General features: G+C 32.5%; 1 protein-coding gene and 1 long non-coding RNA gene across 4 annotated transcripts in view; one reads left to right on the top strand and one right to left on the bottom strand.

Annotated features, from left to right (window-relative positions):
- CALCRL (calcitonin receptor like receptor) overlaps positions 1 to 24,483 on the top strand; it is a 112,214-nt gene that overhangs the window by 68,696 nt on the left and 19,035 nt on the right. For all 3 annotated transcript variants that reach the window (XM_054477289.2, XM_054477291.2, XM_054477290.2), the window contains 6 exons: positions 750 to 836; positions 3,079 to 3,211; positions 5,591 to 5,701; positions 5,803 to 5,915; positions 7,345 to 7,436; positions 22,551 to 22,677. In XM_054477289.2, coding sequence (XP_054333264.1) covers positions 753 to 836; positions 3,079 to 3,211; positions 5,591 to 5,701; positions 5,803 to 5,915; positions 7,345 to 7,436; positions 22,551 to 22,677 — 660 coding nt within the window. In that variant the 5' untranslated portion in view covers positions 750 to 752. The remainder of the gene's footprint in view (positions 1 to 749; positions 837 to 3,078; positions 3,212 to 5,590; positions 5,702 to 5,802; positions 5,916 to 7,344; positions 7,437 to 22,550; positions 22,678 to 24,483) is intronic.
- LOC134737700 (uncharacterized) overlaps positions 7,706 to 24,483 on the bottom strand; it is a 456,000-nt gene continuing 439,222 nt past the window's right edge. The window contains exons 5-7 of the long non-coding RNA XR_010122859.1: positions 10,887 to 10,946; positions 10,109 to 10,216; positions 7,706 to 8,347 (exon numbers count right to left, since the gene is read on the bottom strand). This is a non-coding gene — a long non-coding RNA (uncharacterized LOC134737700). The remainder of the gene's footprint in view (positions 8,348 to 10,108; positions 10,217 to 10,886; positions 10,947 to 24,483) is intronic.

Below are 24,483 nucleotides of genomic sequence, written 5' to 3'. Positions count from 1 at the left end.
GTTGATTCTCAAGAAATTGTTTGAGAACAATTTCCTTCCTTAAATTACTGAAGAGTCAGAAAATTGAAAATGAGATGAATACTTACAGGAAATAAAGGTAAGCTTTATAATAAAATATGCTATCAAAATATTTTATGTCCATGAAAAACTCTATTGTAATACCTTTATAATTTGATCCCAATTTTGGTAAAGGCAAAAAATGCAAATTGTTTTCTAATTACTTATCTATCTATCTATCATCTATCTATCTATCTATCTATCTATCTATCAATCTATAAGAAGTTTTTCTGTTTGTAAGTCTAATTAAATTAAATTAAAATGTATTTATAAGCTCCTTAACATTTTACACCATAATGCTCTTAAACATTTGCAGTTTTAATCTATTTTAATCTGCTGGGCAGGGTGGCTCACACTTGTAATCCTGGCCAACATGGTGAAACCCTGTCTCTACTATAAATACAAAAATTAGCTGGGTGTGGTGGTGCTCACCTGTAATCTATTTACTTGGGAGGCTGAGGAGGGAGGATCGCTTGAACTTGGGAAGTCCAGGCTGCAGTGAGCCAAGATTGTGGCACTGCACTAGGCCTTGGTGACAGAGTGAGACCTTGTCTTAAAAAAATGATTTATCTAATCTTTAAAGTAAAATTATTGAATTATTGTATAGTTTTAAAATAAATTTTCTGTTGAGAATCATCTGCATTTATTTCATAAATATTGATGAATTATATTTCTTTTATTTTCTGTTGCAGTTTATGTTATACAGCATATTTCATTTTGGCTTAATGATGGAGAAAAAGTGTACACTGTATTTTCTGGTTCTCTTGCCTTTTTTTATGGTAAGCATAAAAATATATATGATTATGTCTGTTATTGCTTCCAGTATACCTATAATTGATAAAGAATATTAACGAAGTTACTACATACAGAAATTAGTAACATTTTTATATCCGATTGATACAGAAATAATGTGTTTTCTTTCGGTATATGCTTTTAGTCCTATAACAGGTATAGAATGAGAAGGAATTGGAGGGGATCAGAATGGGAAAGATGAATACACACAAATGAGTAAGACACCAGAGGAAAGTAATCAGACATTGAAAAAAAATGGAATGACTCTATGGTATATGTTGTACATAGTAGAGAAAATAGTTTCAACCAGAATTGTAGATTCAGAGTTAGATCTGTTAAAAACTGATTCTCCCATTGATGTTTCTCCCATTCTGCCAGTTGATTGACATATCTTGATTGCAAGGCAATTTAGAACCATGCACTTTGTTTTAAATTAATTTCCTCAATCATTCATTCAAATTAGCAGACATCGATGTTAAATTTGGGGCAGGTGTGTGCATAAGTCTGCACACTCATCTGCCCCTCTACATGTATACAATGGGGATATGGGGCCCAAGGTGGAAGGTAGGCAAATAAGACAAAAACTCAATTGCTCTGCTGGAGAAGTCATATACTTCATACACTTAATTTTATTTTTAATTATAGTAATGAATTACCCATATTTTTCTCTACCTCAAAATAAAACAGTGACTGTGCTCTTATCTCATTATAAACATGAGAAACCAAGAGATACTCTCATCTAATCCTGTGGCAGCTAAGAATTTTCTTGAGGTGTTTCCAAGCAAACACCACAAAGATGGAAACAAAGAAACTTGGAGAATACAGAAAACCTAAATGAGAAAAAAACAAAAAACAAAAAAACAAGACTACATTCTTGTCTGCATTTGTATTTGAAAACATTTTCAAGTCTAGGAGCAAACATTTTCAAGTCTAGGAGCAGTCCAAATCCTGCTCTTCTTAGATAATATCTTTAAGTTGACTTAAGCTCACACCCTCCACTGAGCGAGCTGCATAGAACATTACTTTCCTGCAGGTAATTCTGTAACAGATTAGCAACTGATTATTGTAATTAAGAAATTGTGACTCTTCCTCTTGAATTCATGTAAGATCGTGTATAAATCAGAGTCTGTGTTCCAAGTAGGCATAAAAATCATATGGATTTATGCAATTTTATGGACTTTTTGAGAAGAACAGGAGTTACGTGGTTTTCAAATATATTAATTTTCTTGATGTTCTACATTTCCATGTATTACTTGTGCAGCACTACCACTGCATAAATCTTTATTTGGAAACTAAAACAATAAAGGAATGAAAGAGTTATTGTTAAATGGTGGTCACACAATGGTAAAACTTGAGCTTGAGTGGTGCTACCCAGTGAGGGAATGTCATTTTGACTTTACTAACTTCAACTTCCTGCTAGAAAAAAGAAATACTACAATGAGCAGGCAAAGGAAGGATAGGAAGATAACAGCTTATGGGATATAGTTAATAGAAATTATGCAACAATTACTGCTAAAAGTGTTAAAAAGAGCTCTATTCGGGCTTCATATTATAAATCAGAAAAAAAGTCATGTGGAAACTAAAGTAGAATTGAAGCTTAAAATAGTGCTACTATATTGGAAGAAAATAAGTCTATACCTTGTCCAAAAACATTATTGATGTGCATACAAGAAAAATAGTTCTATTTACCAACATCATAAATGATGTTGCCATTATTTTGATTATCAAAATATCATGACGATGGCAATACATTGTAAGTATTTCCATGTGCCAGGTACGTCTCCTCTGTTATCTTGATGCTATTTTATACTATTTTACAATAAGGAAGCAGAGGCTTTGGGGGAGGGGACAGACGATATCTTGCCTTCATTCATAGAGCCAGGAAAAACATTAGGGTCAGATTGGAAGACATCTCTGTCTACATTCCAGAATGTAGACATATTAAGGAATGTCCTGGAGCTGGCTACCACAGGCTTCTGAGAACCAACTGTGCTTTCCCACTCTGCCAATGGTGACATCTTGTTGGTGTTTTGAAATTGGACATGGTGGAGATATTTATACCATGGAAATAGCAAACACTACAAATTGGGGGTTTTTCCCCAGAGAGCCAGTTTATCTTCCAGTACATCACCGCACTTGCTGTTTTCCACTGTGACAGACTGCCTTTGACAAACACATTTTCATAATCCTTTTCATGAAGTTAATGTTGTTGTTTTTTTAATCCCTTAGATTCTTGTTACAGCAGAATTAGAAGAGAGTCCTGAGGACTCAATTCAGCTGGGAGTTACTAGAAATAAAATCATGACAGCTCAATATGAATGTTACCAAAAGATTATGCAAGACCCCATTCAACAAGCAGAAGGTAAGCATGGCTACTTAGTTGTAAATGCATTTGACATATTTTTAAAAGAAAACTACTCCCATTATATCATTATAAGTGCTTTAGGTCCATTATTAAAAATAGATTGCTACCTTTTTGTATATGTGCAGTTTTAATTATGTTTGAAGAACATTTTATGACATCATGTTATATCGCTTTTTAAAAACAATAAAAATGTGTGACAGTGATCTGTTTAGTATGATTCTTTTTATGGTACAAAGATATTTAAATAAGTATTAATATTAACACAAAAACACAAATCTTAATGACAGTTGACTTTTTCAGTTTATGTAATTGTGTATTTCTTTTTTTTTTTTTAACAAACTGCTTGACAGGAGGTTGCATAATAATATAATGAATACAAAAGTGTTGTTTTGCATAATACACACACTTTGCATAGTACATTTGGTGGCAAAGTTAATGAAATCTAAGTGCTTCTCTTTTCATTAAGATATTCTTTTGCTTTTTTGTGTAATATTTATTGAGAGCCTGCTAAGCACCAGATACCTGCCTAGATTCTGAAGATAAAAGATCAGTAGCACAAGCAGAGTTGCCAGATAAAGCAAAACAAAAACAGGTCCTATATTTTACCTGGCAACCTTAAAGAAAGGGTTATTTTCAAAATATCAAATGTAAAACTCACAGTAAAATTAAATTTAACACTCTTTAGATATTTTTAAGTTTGAAACCCTTCCAAGCCTTCTTGCTGTATATTATGTAAAAGTAGATTTTAAATTTAATTGTTGAACAATAGGAATATCTTTGTAAAGTTTCATAATAAAAGTATTCTGTGGTAAGAGAAGTTTGGAATCATTGCATAATACATCTTCTTGAAGTTTCATAATGTCCTTTGTAATTTTAAATACTCTAGAAAGTCTTGCAATAAAGAGCTATTTTTATTTCAACTTTGTGTCTCTAAAATCCATTTGACCAGAGAAACTTTTTTCATGGAATACCTACTTATATCCCACTCAAATGCCACAAAACACAATTTCAAAAATTCTGGACTTTGCACTCTATCACATTACCAATGCTGTAGTGAATTAGATACTTTTTGAGCTGTGATATGGACATATCTGAGATGCTTTCTAAAACTACATCAAGAAATTTTTTTTCTAATAGGCCATAAAATGTATTTTATCTAGAAATGGATTCAAACTATTTAAATAATTGTCCAAAAAATGACATAGCAGAAAACATTATCTAGGGAAACATTAAAATTTTGTTGTTTTTTAGTTCAATTTACTTGAACTTACAGGCCATCAGAATTTTGTTCTATTTTCATGAGGGCTAGATAAATGCCGATATTGCCTTGCAAATCTGTTAAAAACAATAAACATCTCATGCAGCAATCAAGATTCTATCTCTATCTGACAAGTTAGAGAATTACTTTTGGGCTGGGTGTGGTGGCTCACACCTGTAATCTCAGCACTTTGGGAGGTTGAGGAGGGCAGATCAAGAGGTCAAGAGATTGAGACCATCCTGGCCAACATGGTGAAACCTCATCTCTACTAAAAATACAAAAATTAGCTGGGTGTAGTGGCGGGCACCTGTAGTCCCAGCCAATTGGCAGGCTGAGGCAGGAGAATCACTTGAACCTGGGAGGTGGAGGTTGCAGTGAGCCGAGATCACACCACTGCACTCCAGCTGGTGACAGAGCAAGACTCAGTCTCAAAAAAAAAAAGAAAATTACTTTTTTGATTATAGACTGTTACAACATTAGAACATTGGTTGGTTAATTTACCTACGCCTTAAAAAAACTTTATATATTTTAATGTAAGAAGTTCTTTCTTTAATTTTGGAGAAAAATGTGAGATTATTGAACATTCTACCTTATTTGAAAAGAAAAGGAATGAAGAGCCAGAATTTGGTGGAGGGGCCTAAATAAGTATCTTTCAGGGTTACAATGGTATAATAGGAAATATTGGAATATTTATTGGCTTGCTTCAGAAAATACTAACACCTTGCCCTAAGCATATAGTTTCTAAAATGAAACATGTTTCTAATTTACCGCTGTTTTCTTATTTTAAGCATAGGGACACTAATCACTACATTATGGCTAAGAACAACTAGCAAAGACCATTTGATTTATTAAACAAATAGCTACCTTTGACAATTAAAATTAAATCTAAACTTTATATATTTAGATATTTTTAAATTTAGTTTAGAATTTAATTCAGAAATTATTATAATATTACTTGGTGGGAAGCCAAATAATTTCTATATATAGATTTTTATATAATGTCTGCATTTTCAGTAGATAGCCTTTACTCTACATCAGTGTGAAACCACTTTTAAGACTATGTCTTCATGTATAAGTAGAAGGATTTAATTATCCCTAATTTTTATTTCCCCACTAAGGCGTTTACTGCAACAGAACCTGGGATGGATGGCTCTGCTGGAACGATGTTGCAGCAGGAACTGAATCAATGCAGCTCTGCCCTGATTACTTTCAGGACTTTGATCCATCAGGTAAAAGCAGAAGTGTATCTACATATCTCCTTGACATCTATTTAATAAACCCTAGGTTAATTAAATTCCTGTTTTCCTTTTTTTTCTTTTTAATTTTAAAGAAAAAGTTACAAAGATCTGTGACCAAGATGGAAACTGGTTTAGACATCCAGCAAGCAACAGAACATGGACAAATTATACCCAGTGTAATGTTAACACCCACGAGAAAGTGAAGGTATGTCATAATTCTGAATTGAAATTTAACTTACAGTATCTATTTAAACAGCTCGTTTGTCCAATAGTGTATTGAAGAAAATAAAGTCATTATTCCATTCCCTTATAAAGCCTTTTCATAATATAATTTGAGAATAATAAAGAAGAAATATATCCGTGGAAAAAATTATTATTGATTTTGTCATTACACTGAAAAAGCAATCCTTTTAGGTAACAGTGTAATTTACAAGTCAATGTTTCAGTATTGGGGTTTCAAATTTTCCAAAGAAAACATACCTTAAAAGCGTAAGAAAAGGAAAATCTTTCATTTGCAGTGGAACTTCTAGAATGACCTCTGAAACTGTGCTCAAGTAAACAGGATAAGTGCAGCAGGGTTTAAAGAGTCCTGTCTCTTCCTCAGCAGAAGGATCTCATTCTGACTGGCTCTTAGGTCACTCGCACTATCGCATCCTTAAACACTACACATTGGAGTCAAGGTTAATTACAGTTTGGCACTATAATATAGCTTCGATAGAAAACACTTGCATGTATTTGCATGTGTTTGTAATAGAGGCAGCTTATCAAAGTGATTACAACTGTGAGTCCTAAAACCTGATTTCTTATTTCTACTTCTTACCAGCTGTTTGACCTTGAAAAAGCCATTTTACATCCCTCTGCTTCAGTCCCCTCATATATGAAATGAGGGTAAGAATAGATTCCATCCTCATTATTTTCATAAGGATTGATTTAACACAAGGGAAACACTTAAAATATTAGCATATAGTAAGCTCTTGATAACTACCAGCTATCATTATGTTTATAAATAACATATTCCCAGCTTATTCAGGTAAGAATTGGAAGAGAATTATACAAATACACAATAAAGTGGTAGGTTACAAATAAATGGAGCAGACAAATAAAAATAAAAAAGTGAAAACCATGAGAAAGAACACATTTGTACAGATCATAGAATCTTCTAAGTTAACAAATTGAGATTTGTCTCTGAGCTTCAAATTTGTCAAAGGAGAAAGAAACTCAGTTTGAAAAGAAACCTTTATCTGGCATTTACATCTGAACAAAACAAATCATCACGTAGCATTTGTTTGAAGGTGCACAAAATATAAAATACTAGTTTCATATAGTATATAATCTAGATCAATGAAAGTTTTGCCTCATAGATTTAATATTTGACTTCTAATTTTTTAAAAAATTATTTAAAAAATAAAAAGGCATACAACTTATAAATTTTGATAATTTCACTGGATAGATATTCTTCATTCCAGACACATTCAAGTATTTATTGGTTTGCAAACTCATCATTGTAAGGCTATCAGATCACATATTTCTAAAAATATAGTTTATTCAACTGAATTTGAACTTCTGCATGTGTAGGATTATAGATACTTATAGTATTGATATGAACCAAACTTTTTTGTTTATACAAATTACAGACTGCACTAAATTTGTTTTACCTGACCATAATTGGACACGGATTGTCTATTGCATCACTGCTTATCTCGCTTGGCATATTCTTTTATTTCAAGTAAGTAAATTTAAAATATTTTAAGAAAATTACTAGATGTCTTGGGTGAATGCCCCATCATGTGCATATTTACGTCATGTCTGACAAAATATACAAATATAGATTATTTATAATGTTTAAAATAAGTTGAATGTTTAAAATAAGTTGAAATAAGTTGAGCTTAGCTTTGTAAAATATGTAGAGGAGACTGATGAAATATCTTAACCTGAATTTTACAAAATTAGTAGGCATATAAAAGTGAAGACATATAATAAGAAGGGAGTCCAAACTAATATATAAACCTAACTGTATTTGCTTTGGGAACTGTTAAATAGTATAGGCCTTCTTAATTGTGTGTTTAGCTTTTGGACAATTTTAATAACAGAATAAGTGTCCATTTTAGAAATTGGAATTTTGTGCAAATAATAGCAAAGGCATTTAACATATATCATCAAAAATATAATCTAAATACACTTTGTTTAGGGTTTTTCCTGGTTTGGAGGGTCATCATTAAAAAGGTTTAATTGTACTTTCAATTTTACTTGTAATTCACTCCGTTTTGAGGAGGAAGAGTCAGCTCCAATTTTTTGAACAAAGCAATAAACAACCAATTTTAAATTTATAGAAAGTTAAATTCTAAGTCATGCATGCATTATTTTATGCCTTCACATGATTTTCATAATTTTGATCATCAGCAATAATCATATAATTCAGCGTGACAAGAGTAAGTAGCTATGTTTCATTGTCTCTTCATCAGCATTGTAGTCATCTTCTGTTCCTTCTGCTCCTGTGGCTGCCACCGCCACTGCTGCTCCTTCTCTTTCTTCTTTCTTCTTCTCCTTCTCCTTCTTCTTGTTCTTCTTTTTCCTCTTCCTCCTCCTCCTCTTCTTATTCCTCTTCCTACTCCTTCTTCCTCCAACTTCCTTCTTCTACTAATTTTAAACAAAGAAGATATATATACACCTATAATTTTAATATCCTATTAAGCAATTTCTTACATTTTTCTAGTTTTATTTCATGTTGTTTCTACAGTTTTAATTATAGTATTTAAAATATTTTAACTATTTTAATAACAGCATTATATAATTAGCACTTTATATGTTACTAAACAGTTTTTAAACAACCATTTGAACAGCTAAATAATTTTTCATTTAGTAGGTGTACAAAAGTTGTCATTATAAATTCTCTATTTTTGACCATTAACATTGCTTTCATTTTTTTTCAATTAAAAAACACTGCAATGGACATTTTCGACTATAACTTTTCCCATAGTTTGTACTATTTTCTCAGGCTACATTCCCAGAGTCTTGGGATTTCTTGGTCAAAGGGTATATATCTTTTTATGGCTCTTGAAACACATCATCTCAAAAATATTTCAAAATGAACATGTTCAAAACAAATTCATATTATCTACCTCCTCCTAACCCAAGCTGGTTTTCTTCCAGAGTGACCCATCTTTACAAATGACACTACCAGAAATCCAATCACATTGGCCAGAAATTTAAGAGTAATCCGTGATACATTTCTCTCATTTTTCTTCTCTGTCACTCTTTCCTTATAACCTGTGAACTTAACCTTTTGAAACCCTTCTAATCTATTCCATTTGCTGATCACTACTGCCATCACCAGCAGTCTTGTTCTATCTAGCCTCAGTAAATTCACTTTCTCTCTTGATTTAATTCTAAACAAGGCAGCCAGAATAATAGTTTCAAATATTTAGATCAAATATTGATCCGATTTTGCCATTCTTTGCTTTAAAATTTTTAGATTTTCCATTGTAATTAATATAAAATCAAAATCATTAACTTGCCCTGCCTGTTCTCTTTGCCTTCTCCCTAGTCTAATTAAATGTATTTATCTTTTAGATTTAAATTTTAGCATCACTTCCTCAGTGAAATCTTCCCGAATTATTTACTGTAATATTTCCAGAATTGCAATTAACGATAGTAGACATAGGGTAAAATTTTAATTAACATTTGGAAGACCACTAACTCTGCAAATTAAAAACTAATACAGCTGAGAGTCTTCAGATTAAATGGTCTCTTTTTATTTTGCATGTCGTAAGTTGAAATATCCAAGCACATTAAATTTTTGAAGAAGATAAAGTTACAAAGTATAACAATTACATTTGCCTGTCAAAACCAGTGGCTACAGGGAGGACAATGGTTTCTAGAATTCTAAGTCATACAGTCCCAAACAAGTTAGTATTTAGTAAAGATAAGAGAAGTCCTGCACCAATTTCCTAAAGTCAAATGCAAAATTATGTTCCTTCATGTGAAAGAGTCTAAGATTTAATGGAAAATGCTTGCTGTGAACTAATTAGATAAGAGTAGGGCTGCCAAGTGAAAACAATGCTGCAAGCCAAATGATACCAACAAATGTACAGTATTCAATTTTAAATCTCTAATCAGACCACTTATTCTCCTAGTTCACTATATGAGAGCAAAGCAAGATATCATAAAAATTAGCTTATCAAGTGAAGAAATTGAAGAAAATATCAACTGATCAGGGCATCAAGGTACCATACCAAGAGTGTTAAGCCAGAAAAAGACAAAATATATAAGGCAAAATGTATGATTTCAAGAATCCAAATTACTATAATTGAGAATACAGTTGGTATAATAAACAGAGAAAAAAATAGCTCAATTAAAAAAATTTAAAAAACAAATATAACTAAACAAAATGTAATGAACCTTGCGTTTGCCTTCCTGTCACTCAGGAAAGTTGAAGTAGATGGCTTTCCTATACTGGGTTCATAGCTGGACCTGAGGATCTTTAATGCTCTTTCCAAGCCCAAGAATCTACGAATGAAACAGTACTTTAGTAAAGAGGATTAGAATGAAAGAGTTATCTTTTTAATCAAAATATATAATCTCCATATCAGGGAAGTTGGTATCTGTTAAAGTATTTGGCAAGCTTAAAGCAGTCTACACACATAAACTGTATTTCTTATTGATAAATAATTGGAATAAAATCATGTTTGATATTTTTATATCTGTATTTATGTATGTTTTATTCAAGAACAAATACTATTCAACTGATATTCACAAGTAATTTTAAATTTTAATTGAAGGGTTAAAATTTAAAACGAGAGAATGTTTATTTCATCTATGGAGAAGTGCTTTTTTAAAAATGATATTGTGTATATATTTATGAAATTATTAACTTTAAAGATGCAACCTGTAGGCACATTCCTCATCTCAAAAGAGAGGCCAGAAATTTGGTTCTCCCAAATACTGTCCTCATGTTTTACATATAAACAGGCCAATTTTTTAGAAAAATAATATTTTTTAAAATAAAGATTACTGTGTGCAATAAATACATGCATTTGTTATTTGCTTAAATGCCCATGCTTTTAAACAAGATGTATAACATGCTACATAGGAAACACTTTGTGGCAAATGAGTGTCTTGCCAATATAAGAAATTTGACCTCTACATAAAAGAAAAAATATGTTTTTCAAATAATTACCTTACTTCTACTTGAAGTTTTCACTGAAAGTACAATTAACTGTTTATTCTATATAGTGAACTGAAAGGAAAAAAAGAATTCTTCAGTGGTGAGTTAGTATAAGAGGTATGCACTTGAATTCAGGCATAACTTAATTTTAATAGATAGTATAATACAATGATTAAGACATGGGATGTATTCCAAACTTGTCATCACTACTTGCTAATAATATGGACTTAGCCTGATTTTGCTTTAAATAAGCCCCAGGGATGCGTGTGTGTGTATGTGCGTGTGTGTGTGTGTGTGTGTGTGTGTGTGTGTGTGTTTATAGTGGGTCATGATGTTATTTAAAATACTGGGCAAAGTAGACTCATATCGTACCTAGCATTTAGGAGCCCCTCAATAAGTAGTAAGAGTTACTAATTTTTTCATTAGACTATATCAATCATATAGGCACTCAGAATACATTTATGTAGTCATCTGAAATACGTAATAGTAATACAAAGTAAAATAAACAAAACAAAACAAAAAAATGAGTGCTATTCTGGAGCTACAAAGACCTGGGGAACACTGAGAAAGGAAAGAACCATTCTAACTCATATAATCTGAAGATTCCTGAGGTGATACTCTAATTGAAGCAAACACTTCAATGATGGGTAAAACTTCAACAGATAGAAATTATAAGCCATAAGCAGTGAAGAGATTGTCTAGTCTCACACCTAATTTTACTTATTTTCTAATTAATTAACATTTTCAAGATTTCTCCTGATCTGTGTTCTAGTTCACTTCATTATTTTAATTGACTCTACAAATTTTTAAAAATGAAGAATTTGAAAAGAAAGAAGCAAAACTGCAAATTTTCCTTTATTATTATCATTCTCAGGCCTTAGGTAAAACATGAGAAACCGTCTTCAAGTAAAACTCATGTATAGCATTTTAAATACTTTCTGTACATCTAGATGTCATTACAGGAGAGTGTGTTCTTTCTTTCTTTCTTGTTTTAGAGATAGGCTCTCACTGTGTCACCCAGGCTGGAGTGCAGTGGCACGATCATAGCTCACTACAGCTTCAAACACCTGGGCTCAAGCAATCCTCCCCCACCTGGCCTCCCAAGTAGCAAGGACTACAGGCACACACCACCACACCCAGATAATTTTTAAGATATTTTTTTCTTTAGAGATGGGGTTTAATTATATTGCCCAGGCTGGTCTCAAACTCCTGACCTCAAGTGATCCTCCTGCCTCAGCCTCCCAAACTGTCGGGATTACAAGCATGAGCCACTGTGCCCAGCCTGAGAGTGTTCTTCAGACAGGCAGTATTAGTCTCAAATTCCACTTTGTCACTTACTTGCTGTGTAGCGTGGAACATGTTCTTTCATTTTTCTAATCCTCAGTTATACATATTTAAAATGCATATCATATTAGTATCTACATCATAGATTTGCTATAAAGGCTGAGATAATGACACTGTTATCAGTGAGATGCAGTGTTAAGCAGAGTGTCTGATTCAAAAAATGTTATCTATGATTGGCATTGTTCTCACTTCTTATTAGTCCATTACAAGGTTTGAATATAAATATTAACCCTGGTAGGTATGTTATACCATTAAGATCTTTAAAAACAAAATTAAATAATACAAGTTCTAGTTTTAAATGGACCATGTTTATCAAGAAAATATTCATGTAGAAAAATAAGTAAACATTGAATAAACTTTTTTATAAACAAAATTAAGAATATAATTATGTTAGAAAAACTATGGTTAAGTAAATCAGTCAAAAGTAATGAGATTTTTTTATGACCAGAAGATACCATGTAGCTTACTCCATTTTTGAATCAATATTAAGGAATTTTTAGTCTTTGAATTTAGATACTTCTAACATTTATTCCATAGAATGATCTACCAGATATGCCACTAGAATTAATGAAAATAATTTTATAAAGCTAGCTTTGTGAGAGCAGGAGTCTCCTCTGCTTTGTTTCTTTACACATCTCGGGGCTTAGCATAGGATCTTGAACATAGTAGGCACTCAATAAATTTTTAAGAAATGAAGACATGAACTGGCTTTGAAGCTTACATAGAGGACAGACTTGCCCATGTCTTAATTGTGACCTTCAACATGTCCCTTAAGATTGTCTGGCCTTATTTGTCTCCATCAACAAAGAAAGGCATTAGACTAAGACTCTAAAATTCAAATCAGTAGAAGCATCTGTGTAAAACAAGATGAAAGACTGCAGCTAGATCCAAGGAAGAGTAGGGCCCCCTCAGAAAATATTGAATTTGAATGGTTCATGAATCATGTTCTTGTGGAGTCAGGGCCAATAGAAATTATTAGCTGTCATCCAACTAACCTGAAAACAATTCCTAGAGGAGCTGATGTTTCACATAAAATCATTCATTGTGTATAAAAATAACTATTAGCAGATCCTTTCTCTTTCTTAACCCAGTTCCTTATACTGTAGTTATTCTTGCTTACTCGGTATGGGAAACTTTTTTCCTCTTCTTTGGTAATTGAGGGTCACTGACCCACCCTAATAAAAACTAAGAACCATACAAAAAGTTGATTTAGGGTACTGTTTGTTATTTTTTATTTAGAGAGAGAAAAGTCTACCACTCATCCATTCTTTAAATTAGAAACAGAGAACACAAAACAGTATTCACCAGATATACTTCAGTTTTATATTAGAGCCAATTAAAGGAACAAGTCAGAGCAGGAGATAAAAAGAAAGGGAACAGAAAGGGAGGCGAAAAGAGAAAGAGACGTAACTTTAGGGCTTGCCAAGCCCTGAGAGGCAATGACTCTTACTCGTAATGATTCTTGGAAAAACAAAGTGGAACCCTTTAGATAAAAAAATAAACAAATAAACTTTACTGGAATTAGTTACAAATTATATTTTAATTACCATTTAAAATCAGAGAGCAGAGCAAATCTCACTCTTACAACCTAGACAAAAGGCTTCATCTTTTTCCACAGAAAAGAGAGCACGTGACATCTATCCAACTTTTATAGAAAAAAAAAAAAAAGAAAATGTTGTTTGTTTGTTTTTTTAAAGAACATCTTTGCTAACATTCAGATACTGACCCCAAACAATTTAAAAGCCAAGTTGCATATTTGGAACTATGTAGACAATGATATCTTTTGTAGGTACTTGCCATAGGTCCCAAATAAAATTCAGAAAAATAACCTCTATCCAATTGGTAGACCAAAGCATTCTCAATTTAACTTATTAAAATAACCTGTTAGTGCTTGTATTTCTGCTTCTCAGTACAAATGACCAAAATTCTCATTTTTTTCTTAGATCACATCTGAATATATTTAACCAATATTGTGAACTGTTATCTCATTTCCAGTTTCTTCATATTTTTCTTCAATTAGAACAAGTATAGTTTTTCTTTAAACTATAACTTTTCTCTGAAAATTGTGCACGCTTAATCTTTTTTTTTTTTTTTTGAGACGGAGTCTCGCTCTCACCCAGGCTGGAGTGCAGTGGCGCCATCTCGGCTCACTGCAAGCTCCGCCTCCTGAGTTCACGCCATTCTCCTGCCTCAGCCTCCTGAGTAGCTGGGACTACAGGCGCCCGCCACCACGCCCGGCTAATTTTTTGTATTTTTTAGTAGAGACGGGGTTTCATCATGTTAGCCAGGATGGTCTCAATCTCCTGACCTCGTGATCCACCCGCCTCGGCCTCCCAAAGTGCTGGGATTACAGGCGTGAGCCACAGCGCCCGGCCAATCTTCTCTTTAAAAAAAAAAAAAAATGGAGTCTTGCTCTGTCGCCCAGGCTGGAGTGCAGTGGCGTGATCTTGGCTCACTGGAACCTCCGCTTTCTGGGTTCAAGCGATTCTCCTGCCTCAGCCTCCCACATGATTAATCTTTAAACCATATTTAAACACAGCTAACTATTAATGAAATCCTACGTTGAAACTTATAGAGTTTGCTCTACTAATTACTCTGATGTTGTACCTGTTTTGACAAATTGGAACTTTTACTTTTCATTTATTTTAAACCGGGTAATACTGCACTGTCAGAGGTTTGACAAGGACTGAGTTCAAAAGTAGTCATCTAGTGTTCCCTGAACAGCATACCTGTCACTGCCTACCCAGCGTCACCCTTGCTCTCTTAACTCACGGTACGTTCATTTATTCATTGTAAATTTGTTATACACTATGGTCCTGAGATATAGCCTATTCTGTGGTCTGTATCCCAGGCTTCCTTCAGCTTTACATTAGATATTACTTACTTAACTTTTTTTTTTTTAGACGGAGTCTCACTCTGTCACCCAGGCTGGAATGCAGTGGCACGATCTTGGCTCACTGCAAGCTCCCGCCCGGGTTCACACCATTCTCCTGCCTCAGCCTCCTGAGTAGCTGGGACTATGCAGGAGCCCGCCACCATGCCCGGCTAATTTTTTGTATTTTTAGTAGAGACGGGGTTTCACCGTGTTAGCCAGGATGGTCTTGATCTCCTGAATTCGTGATCTGCCCGCCTTGGCCTCCCAAAATGCTGGGATTACAGGTGTGAGAACTATAGGTTTTCTTAAATGTTTTATTGGGTCCTAGTGAGTCTATCTCCAAATTAATGAATTTTAATCAATTAGTGTACATAAAAATCCATCCCTCTCAAACTGAATGTTGTGAGAGGTGAAAACATTCTTATGCCATAAAGTGAGATGGTGCCAAAATGTTTCCAATATGTCCATTTTAGTTGTATAATAATATAATTGCATTTCTACATAAAGTATATGGTTTGAATGCAGACAGAGTAGTGCAAGAAGTAATGGACTGCTTTAACATTAACCTGTCTGCTATAAGGTCATTGCTATTACTGGCTTATGGAGAAGAGTCCCAGGTATGGAAATATAAAGTAAATACAGTAACTGAATTAGATAATTTGGACTTAAGATATAAAAAATATAAAGCTATAAATCCACATTAAATATCGCATATCTTTATTCCTATGGATATATTTGATAAATATGCAACTTCTGAATCGTGAATTTCATCTTTTCTGTTTGGGCTAATTAAATGTGCTGTTTAATTTAAGCGTACCTAAATTTTCATGGCAATAGAATGACAATAAATTTTGAAAATTATATCATTATTTGAATAGATTAAAACTTTGTTATTTGAAATAGAAAATAGAAATAAATAACATTTTTTCTCCCAAAAGTCATAATATATTTTACAATCGGGTTTTCCATTATTATAGACAGTTTATTTTTTTAGATCATACCCACAGACATATATGAGAAGAAAGTCAAAGCACACTCTCAAAACTGTAGCATATTTTTAGTATTTAGGAAAAAGAAAAAACAGAATGACTAGATATTATGCTGCTAATCTTTGCTGATGAAACGTTAAGATGTCAAAAACCAAGAAGGTCTTACATGAAAGAGATGGGAATAATTTAAAAACAAAAAAGTAAACAATTTTTCATTAATTGTTAAAAAAGCTATATAACACAAAAGAGTATGAACTTCAGAATCAAATAGCCATTCAGTAAGTTATGTTCTTTGAATTTAATTTACTCATTCTGTAGAATGGAAAAAAAGCCGTGGTGGACTTTTACCTTGTACTCTGTCACATGGCCTGTTCTTGCCCCTCAGAAACTTTAAGCTCTGGGCTTTGACAAACAGGGATGTCTTCCCTGTTTGGAATACTCTCCTCTATACTCTCTTGTTTCAACTGTATGTTAAGTATTCTTCTCACCCTGGCCACATTCTTTTTGTATGCCTTAGTCCTGTTTTAATTTCTAAAAAGCACATACCACTATCTGGGATTACATTGTTTAATTTGTGTGCCTATTTACCCTCCACTATAGTATGAGTCACATAAGGTCAGGGTTTTGCTTTGTATTATTCACAACTGTTTCCCCAGTTCTAGTAACAGTGGCCAAAATATTACTATCCAATAGTAAGTGACTAGATGGATAATAAAGCAGTCAGAAGCCTTATTGCTTCCTTGAGAACTTCAAAATTCAGACTCAATAGATCACTTTTAATGAGTGTAACCTTGAAGAAACTTACCTCCATTTTATTAAAAGACAATAATACTTCAAGGAGTTGTTAAATATGATAACGACTTTAAAGTGCTTATCTCTATGCTGGGGATAGTCTAAGGATTTCAAAAATCGTGGCTGCTATTATTATAAATTTTGCCTCTAAAAAGGTTTTTGTTTGTTTGGTTGGTTTTGGAGCCCAAGAATCACAGGGATTCAGAAAGACTTTCTTCTCTTCGTTTCCTGCTCACTAGAAGACCAGGAAAAGCAGGCTTACCAAAGCAGTTCACAAACGGTAGAAAATCAGTTGTCCATACAAAATGAATATGGCTGTTCCTTATGCAGCCTGATATTCCTATATTTCATTAAATAAGCAGCCCAAGGGCATGGGAAGAGGGAGCATAATGGAGGAAGAGCAATCATTTCTCTTCTAGGACCTTCATTGAGCACCTTGGTTGAAATACTCACCCTCTTTCTAATCTGGCCTAATCTAATTTGGATCACCAGCAGCCGCCAAAAAAGAGCTATTGAAAGAGGTTATATCTACTTCTCATATGTAAACATGTGATTCCATCAACTTGGGAGTTCCATTGAATAGATAAAAGATAGTCACACTACTGATTCTTTTAATATGCTTGTTGTTTTCTGCCTATGGTTTGTGGCAGTGTTCAGATTGACAGGGCTTTCCTTTTGGATACATTGCTAATGTTTTTTGGGGGAAAAGATCTGAGAATTTGGAAATTAAATTAGATAAGCTAGAATAAGAAAGCAATACTTTGTAGACTGTGCTATTCTTATATTGCTTGTACTTTCTCCTTTCATGATTCATTTTGCTCGTAATTAGTATTGAGAAAAGTAGTTTGGAAGTTTTTAGCTCATGTCAAAAGCAAATGGAAAACAGAAGTAAGGTTATTGTCCATACTAGTGGCAGAACTTTGAAGATGAAGTACTACAATATTTGGGATCTGCATGATAGAGAACCTGGTTTGGCAACAACTATAGAAAGAATGAAATTTCTTGGGAAGATAATTTAGGTTGCTTTATGTATTGCCCTTTATCATATGGAAATTCTGTCTAATGATAATTCTTGTTTGGTAAGAAAAAAATGACTATTTTTCTGTTTGACTGAGTTACTTAAAACATACTTATTTTAATGTAGAGGAAGTTTGACGTTACTGAGGTAAACCTGGATGCTATTTTATTATTTGTACCTAAAAACCATTAGAGCATTTGATTAAAATCAACCATATGATAATTATGTTAAAAAAACAACAGCTAACTTAACATGGAGTGTTTATCATGGGTTAGATGTTATGCTAAGATTTTAAGTGATTTATCTCCTCTAACTTTTAAGCCAATCCTATGAAGTACAATTGTTAGCCCTAAATTACAGATCAGGAAATTAAAGATTCAAGATCTTAAATAATTTACCCAAAGTCATACCGTCAATAGATGGCAGAGTTCAGATTCACTGTCTGAACTACACATAGTGACTTGACGCTACTTACTTCTAAAATTGTTCCAAAAGTGAATTGAAAGACACGGTTTCGTTACATATAAAGCATAATGATTTTGTTGACACAATAACATCAACTGCCTCTGTAACTCTGCTTGCCAAAATTGCATGTTGAAATAGCATTTTAAAATAATTATATGTAAAAAATATGAAATAGAAACAATCTGGACCCACAAATCACATTTTCTGTTCTGTGGTTATGTGGGGATAGAAAGGGATATTATAATATTTAAAGAAAGCGAAGGATTTTTGTAAACATTCTCTAAGACTCTAAGATAATTGCTTTTACTATTTTGAATAAAATAAGAATATTTAAGAATTTAAAGTAGGTAAAATTGGTTGCAGGTTAATATTTGAAAAAATATACAAATATTTTAGGGCTTCATTTGAACAAACCATGTGTTTACCAAATACATGTTTTTGGTTTTCACTTACAAGTTGATTTTATTTGTACCAATCTACTTACATGTGTTAATGAATATGTTTAGAAGAAAACAATATGCATCATCAGAAAAATCGGTGCCATTTTTACACTAGATATTGATCCATTCAGAAAAATCGGTGCCATTTTTACACTAGATATTGATAGAAACCATATGTTACTTAGCATCTGTCTGCATTTGTTTAAGTTGCACAGTGCCTGGAGGTAGAAATGGAAGAAACTAAATAGTATTTTAGGCAGTAGGACATATTTACACAACACAAAATGAAATGACGTGGCAATGGTCCAGTTTACTAAAATTTGGGCAGCTAAACTGGATATCAGAGTTTCCAAAGCAGAAGTCTTTGGTTTGAGTTATATAGGGTGGATTATCTAGTTTGACCACATTATTTCAATAATTGCATAAAGCACTCTAAATAAACTTTAATGTCTTTGTAATGAAATTATTTAATGCATCGTCTTAAGAACTTGTTTTGTCTTGGTATTAAACATTCAGTAAATTTCAAGGGAATTTCATTCTATTATTTCAAAACTTTGCCCATAATGATATTGTTTGGGTCTTAAAAAGGGAAATACGGTATATCCTTTTATCCCATAATAAGAGAATAAGATGTCGTGTGTGTGTGTGTGTGTGGGTGTGTGTGGTTATACTCACAATAATGACATTTTTGGAAGAGAATATATACCAGCAGCTCATTTTTAAGTACTTACCTTTCAAGACAAATTGAGGTGGGAGCAGGGTAAAAAAAAATGGAATTCTGAGAGGAACAGAAATACAGACCATCATAGAGGACATTGAACTTCATACAAAGAGGATTAAACTTTAACTGTATACAAGAGGATTAAATTGTTTTATCAACTAACTACAGTTAGCATTTTATTTTACTCCCTTCCAGTCTTTTCACATGTGAATATTATTAATATAAACAGTTAAAATATAAATGTATTATGTTCCTAGCTCCTATCTTTCAGCTCTTCTATCACATTATTTATTTTATTTCACTTTTTTAATTGACATGAAATAATTGTGCATATTTATGAGGTACATAGTGATGTTTAGAAATCTATAATATATAGTGATTAGATCAGCATAATTAGCATATCCATCTTCCCAAATATTTATAATTTCTTTGTATTGGGAAAATTCAATATTCTTCTTCTAGCTATCTTTAATTTTTTTCTAATTTTTACTATCATGCAATATGCCCACATAATCCTTCTAGCTATTTAAAACTACATATTATTAACTATAGTCATCCTACAGTGATATAGAACACTAGACTTTATTCCTCTTATCTAGCTGTAATTTTGTATTCTTTAACAAATCTCTGCCTATCTCCCCCTTCCTCTTACCCTTTCCAGCCTCTAGTTCTACTTTTTTTCTTCTATGCAATCAACTTATTTTAAGCTTCCACAAATGAGTAAGAGCATGCAGCCTTTCTTTCTGTTCATGGCTTATTTCATTTAATGTAATGTCCTCCAGTTGCACCCGTAATGCGGTGAATGAGAGAAGTTCATTTTTTTAAGGCAGAATAGTTCTATTTTTGAAAGTCTTCTTTCATGTTTGCTTTCCTTTATTTCAACTTACTTCTTACAAATATATCTTACTTGCTGTTTAAGCAAACCTTCTCAATCTTTTCGTCAGTTTTAAAACTATGAAATTTTGTTGTTTATAGATATGTTTTAGCCAATGGACTTAGATATATGTGTGCTCAGCAGAAAATGACAAAATCACCCAGTTAAGAAAAATGCTTTACTTTTTTTCCCTTGATGGTAGCTGAGTTACTTATATTGTATTACTAAAAACATGTATATTTGCATGGATAAGCAGTTTCTCTCTAAACAATACTTTTCACTCAGTAGACATGGGGTAAGCTCAAAGCAGGCATTTTGAAATGAGACCATATGAACAAATGTTACATGTCTATAACTTTCATCATGAAACACTGATGAATGACAGAAATAAACCACACATAATATAACTGATTTGAAAAGAACATTATTTACTAGACTTTTTCTGATATTCATTAACTCTCTTCATGCTCAATGAACAGAAAGTAATTATGTCACTGCTGTGGCATTTTATCAAAAATAGAATTGTCTTTCTCTCAGTGTTGAATTTCCCTAAGTAATAGCAGGAATCATGCCACTCCTTTGTTCAAAAGTTTCAAAGATTCTTTTTTTCTATAGAATATAATCAATAATCTGTAGATAAGGCCTGATTACTGCCTGCATCACTACTGCTATACACTACAAAGGCAGGCCAAAGTAAACCACTCTTTAATATGAAAATACTAGCTGGTTCCAGTTGTTTCTATTTTGATGGATTCCAGCTGGATTTCACATATTTGTTGGCATACGAATGTCTTACACACACTCAGCAATCATTCCAAGAGCCATCTTGCCCATGAATCCTTTCATAGAAGTCTTGTAGAAGGCATATATTGACAATTTATAATATTGATTTGGATCAAATATTCCTCCAGGCTCTTTAATTACTAGAGCTATATATAGAATCACAGACCTGTAGCTGGAAGAAAGGCAATTTCAGAGGCAATATACTCTAAACTGCATTTTTAAATATAGAAAACCTTGGCATCCCATCCTAACTCTAATATCCTGGGCACACAGTCTATTTAAGATAAAGACATTTAGTGATAAAATTAGGTAAAGATCTCCTTAAAGTTTCCAAAATAGAAGCCTTTGGCTTGAATTATATATGGTGGATTATATAGGTTGACCATATTAATAGCATTTTTTTTTAAAAAAACACACACACACATCATGAAATTTTTTGCCTCTGTAGTGAAATAATTCCTCAGGTCTTCCTTCATATGAGTTCACACTTGACATTAAGTATTCAGGTTCAAGTGGATCCCATGCTATTATTTTAAAACTTTATCCATAATAAGCCTTTGAGTAAATGCATTATAAAGGAGGTAGTGCTTGAACATGGGCAGGCAGTCATATATGCACAATCTTCTTAGAGTGGAGGTGGATTCAATCTAAGAGTGACATCAGTTATCATTAGGGGCACTTTTTCTTGAAATCTACTTCTATGTGAACTCCACACAGTGAACTCTCTTTTGTTTTATACAAGAGGAACTCTAGTAAAAGGTGGTACTATTTTTACCTTATATATGGCTGCACCAATTAGAAAAATTCAGTAAAGCTGTGCAAATCTCATTGGTTGCTAAGTTTACATTTTTATCAATTCATCTATTCTGAATACCTTTTTTTCCCAGATCGGTCTGTGTAATCACCACCATCACAACAAAACACACAGTTATATTTAAACAGAACAATATATATGGTGTAATGAAAAAAGTTATCCACATGAGAATCTGACAGCAAATACAAAGTGTTCAAATTAATTAGCTGCATAAGTTTTGATCAATTATCTAACTTTACTGAATCCCAATGTTTGCAAAATGAATTAAACTATTAATTATGTTCAGAAATTAATAGAGAAAGTCATGTAGAGGACTTGTACAGGCAAATTTTCTATCCCTATGTATATCTACCTCTACTGGAGCAACTCATTTGTCTCTAGGTTTTAAGCACTTACAGGTTTTCCCTAATTAAGATTTTTGTAATGAGTGGATCTTAGGGAGAAAAAATAATTGTTTCAAAAGTGGAGCAGCTGCTATAAATTGGGAATGTATCTTATTTGAATAATGATTAATAAAAAAAATTTCATGATGTCAACACACTTGTTTTTCTTGCTTTTTAGGAGCCTAAGTTGCCAAAGGATTACCTTACACAAAAATCTGTTCTTCTCATTTGTTTGTAACTCTGTTGTAACAATCATTCACCTCACTGCAGTGGCCAACAACCAGGCGTTAGTAGCCACAAATCCTGTAAGTAAACCAAGATTGTGCCCTTGGTTCAAGGGCCTAATGGGAAAGGGGGAACATGGCTGATATATGCATAATGTGTATAATTAAGCACACATATATGTATATTTTCAAGTCTTTATATCTTGGGGAATACTGAGAAATATTTACCTTTCTACATTGGAATATAGCTACATATACTCTACAGAGTATTCCCCCAGAGTATTCTCAGTATTCCCCAAGATATAAAGGGTGAACATAAAAAAGTGTAATAATTTCTTTGCTTCAATTATTTATACATGTACACATATCTTCACTTCATTTTATAGCTGTAGAGTCCTCTCGCTATGGCACATAATAGTTTATCACTACATAATATTTATTCAATCCAAATGAAAAACTCAAAGCAATGAACTCTGTGTAATTCGAAAAAATAGTACATGCACGTGGAAAATTTAAATAATTATATTTTTTGTATCAGGCTGACTTTAAAAAGTCAATAAAACCAGGAAAAGAATGAATTGTACAGATCTTACATAAGATTAAACTTCATAGCATAACGTTTTAAAAAGAACTACAGTGTTCAGTCTCAATAAACATTTATAAATTGTTGCCCTACAGGCCATATTTTTAAAACATAGTTTAAAATTTACTTATGTAAATGTAAATATTTTGTGTAAGCTATATGCATATGTAAAATATGTTTAAATTACAATATCTGCATACATAAACATACATTCAAATTTTAAAAATTATCTGCTTTTATAATGTTTATGGGATATTTATTGTATTTTGTGTGTGTGTGTGTGTGTGTCTATATAAAGTGTTTTTTAAAAGAAAAAATTATCTAGTGACTGAAATCAGGAAGGGAAAGAATTTTTACCAAGTGGGTCAATAAACAGTCTCATGTGTGTTTTATATGTGTTTTTAGAGTAATTTTCAAAATTCTAAAAGTCCCTGCATTGTTTGCACATGTGCATCCGGATTGCTTAATCTTGTATATGTTCCACTCTAAAGTCACTGGATTAGAAAACACACTGGGGTATAATTAGCAACATAAAAATCTGGCTAATGTCCTGCCATTTTAGAGTGAATTTCTGTAAGACAAGGAGATTCAGAGTTTTGTCTTGAAGCTGCAGAGCATGAGTTTCTAAATCTCATATTTGTATGCAAAGTTGTGTTTAATAAACACATTATAAATTGTCATATATTTTTGTTTTGTCTGTATTACTAATGCCCTGCATAGAAATATTTTTCTGCAGTATGCTCTTAATTCTTTTTTATTGTAATGGTTTATCGATTAACTTTTTTAATGAAATCAAGAATTAGAAGCCCAATTAAATATAAATATTTAAAAACTCTTTAGATAAAAAGTTGAAGCTGAAATTTATGATTTCTCTCCATATAGTAGACTATCTCATTTTCACCTTTGAGTGAACTGTAATATAATACTGTGTTTTACATAAAGGTACATTATTTAAAATTTAATGTTACGTATTCTGCAGATACATTTAATGAATAAATAGGTTTTACAAATATCCTTAGTTAGGAGGCATTGTATATAATGAAAACAAAATTGGAATGTTCAGGTTGTAGATCTGATTGATGTATAAATATTAGCAAATCATTTAACTTCTCTGGTACTAAGTTTTATCTATAAAATATATGCCTAATGATAATGTACACCTCATAGGACTACCGTAAGAATTAAATAAAACAATATATGTAAAAGTATTTTAGGCTGACTCCTATGCAGATGCCATTATTACTATTCTGTGATAACCCAATATTAACAATCCAGTGCATTTTCTTTTCAATTTTATTTTTGGT

This window comes from Pongo pygmaeus, chromosome 11, assembly GCF_028885625.2.
Source record: "Pongo pygmaeus isolate AG05252 chromosome 11, NHGRI_mPonPyg2-v2.0_pri, whole genome shotgun sequence".
Lineage (NCBI taxonomy): Eukaryota > Metazoa > Chordata > Mammalia > Primates > Hominidae > Pongo > Pongo pygmaeus.
This window is presented reverse-complemented; position numbering and strand designations above follow the sequence as displayed.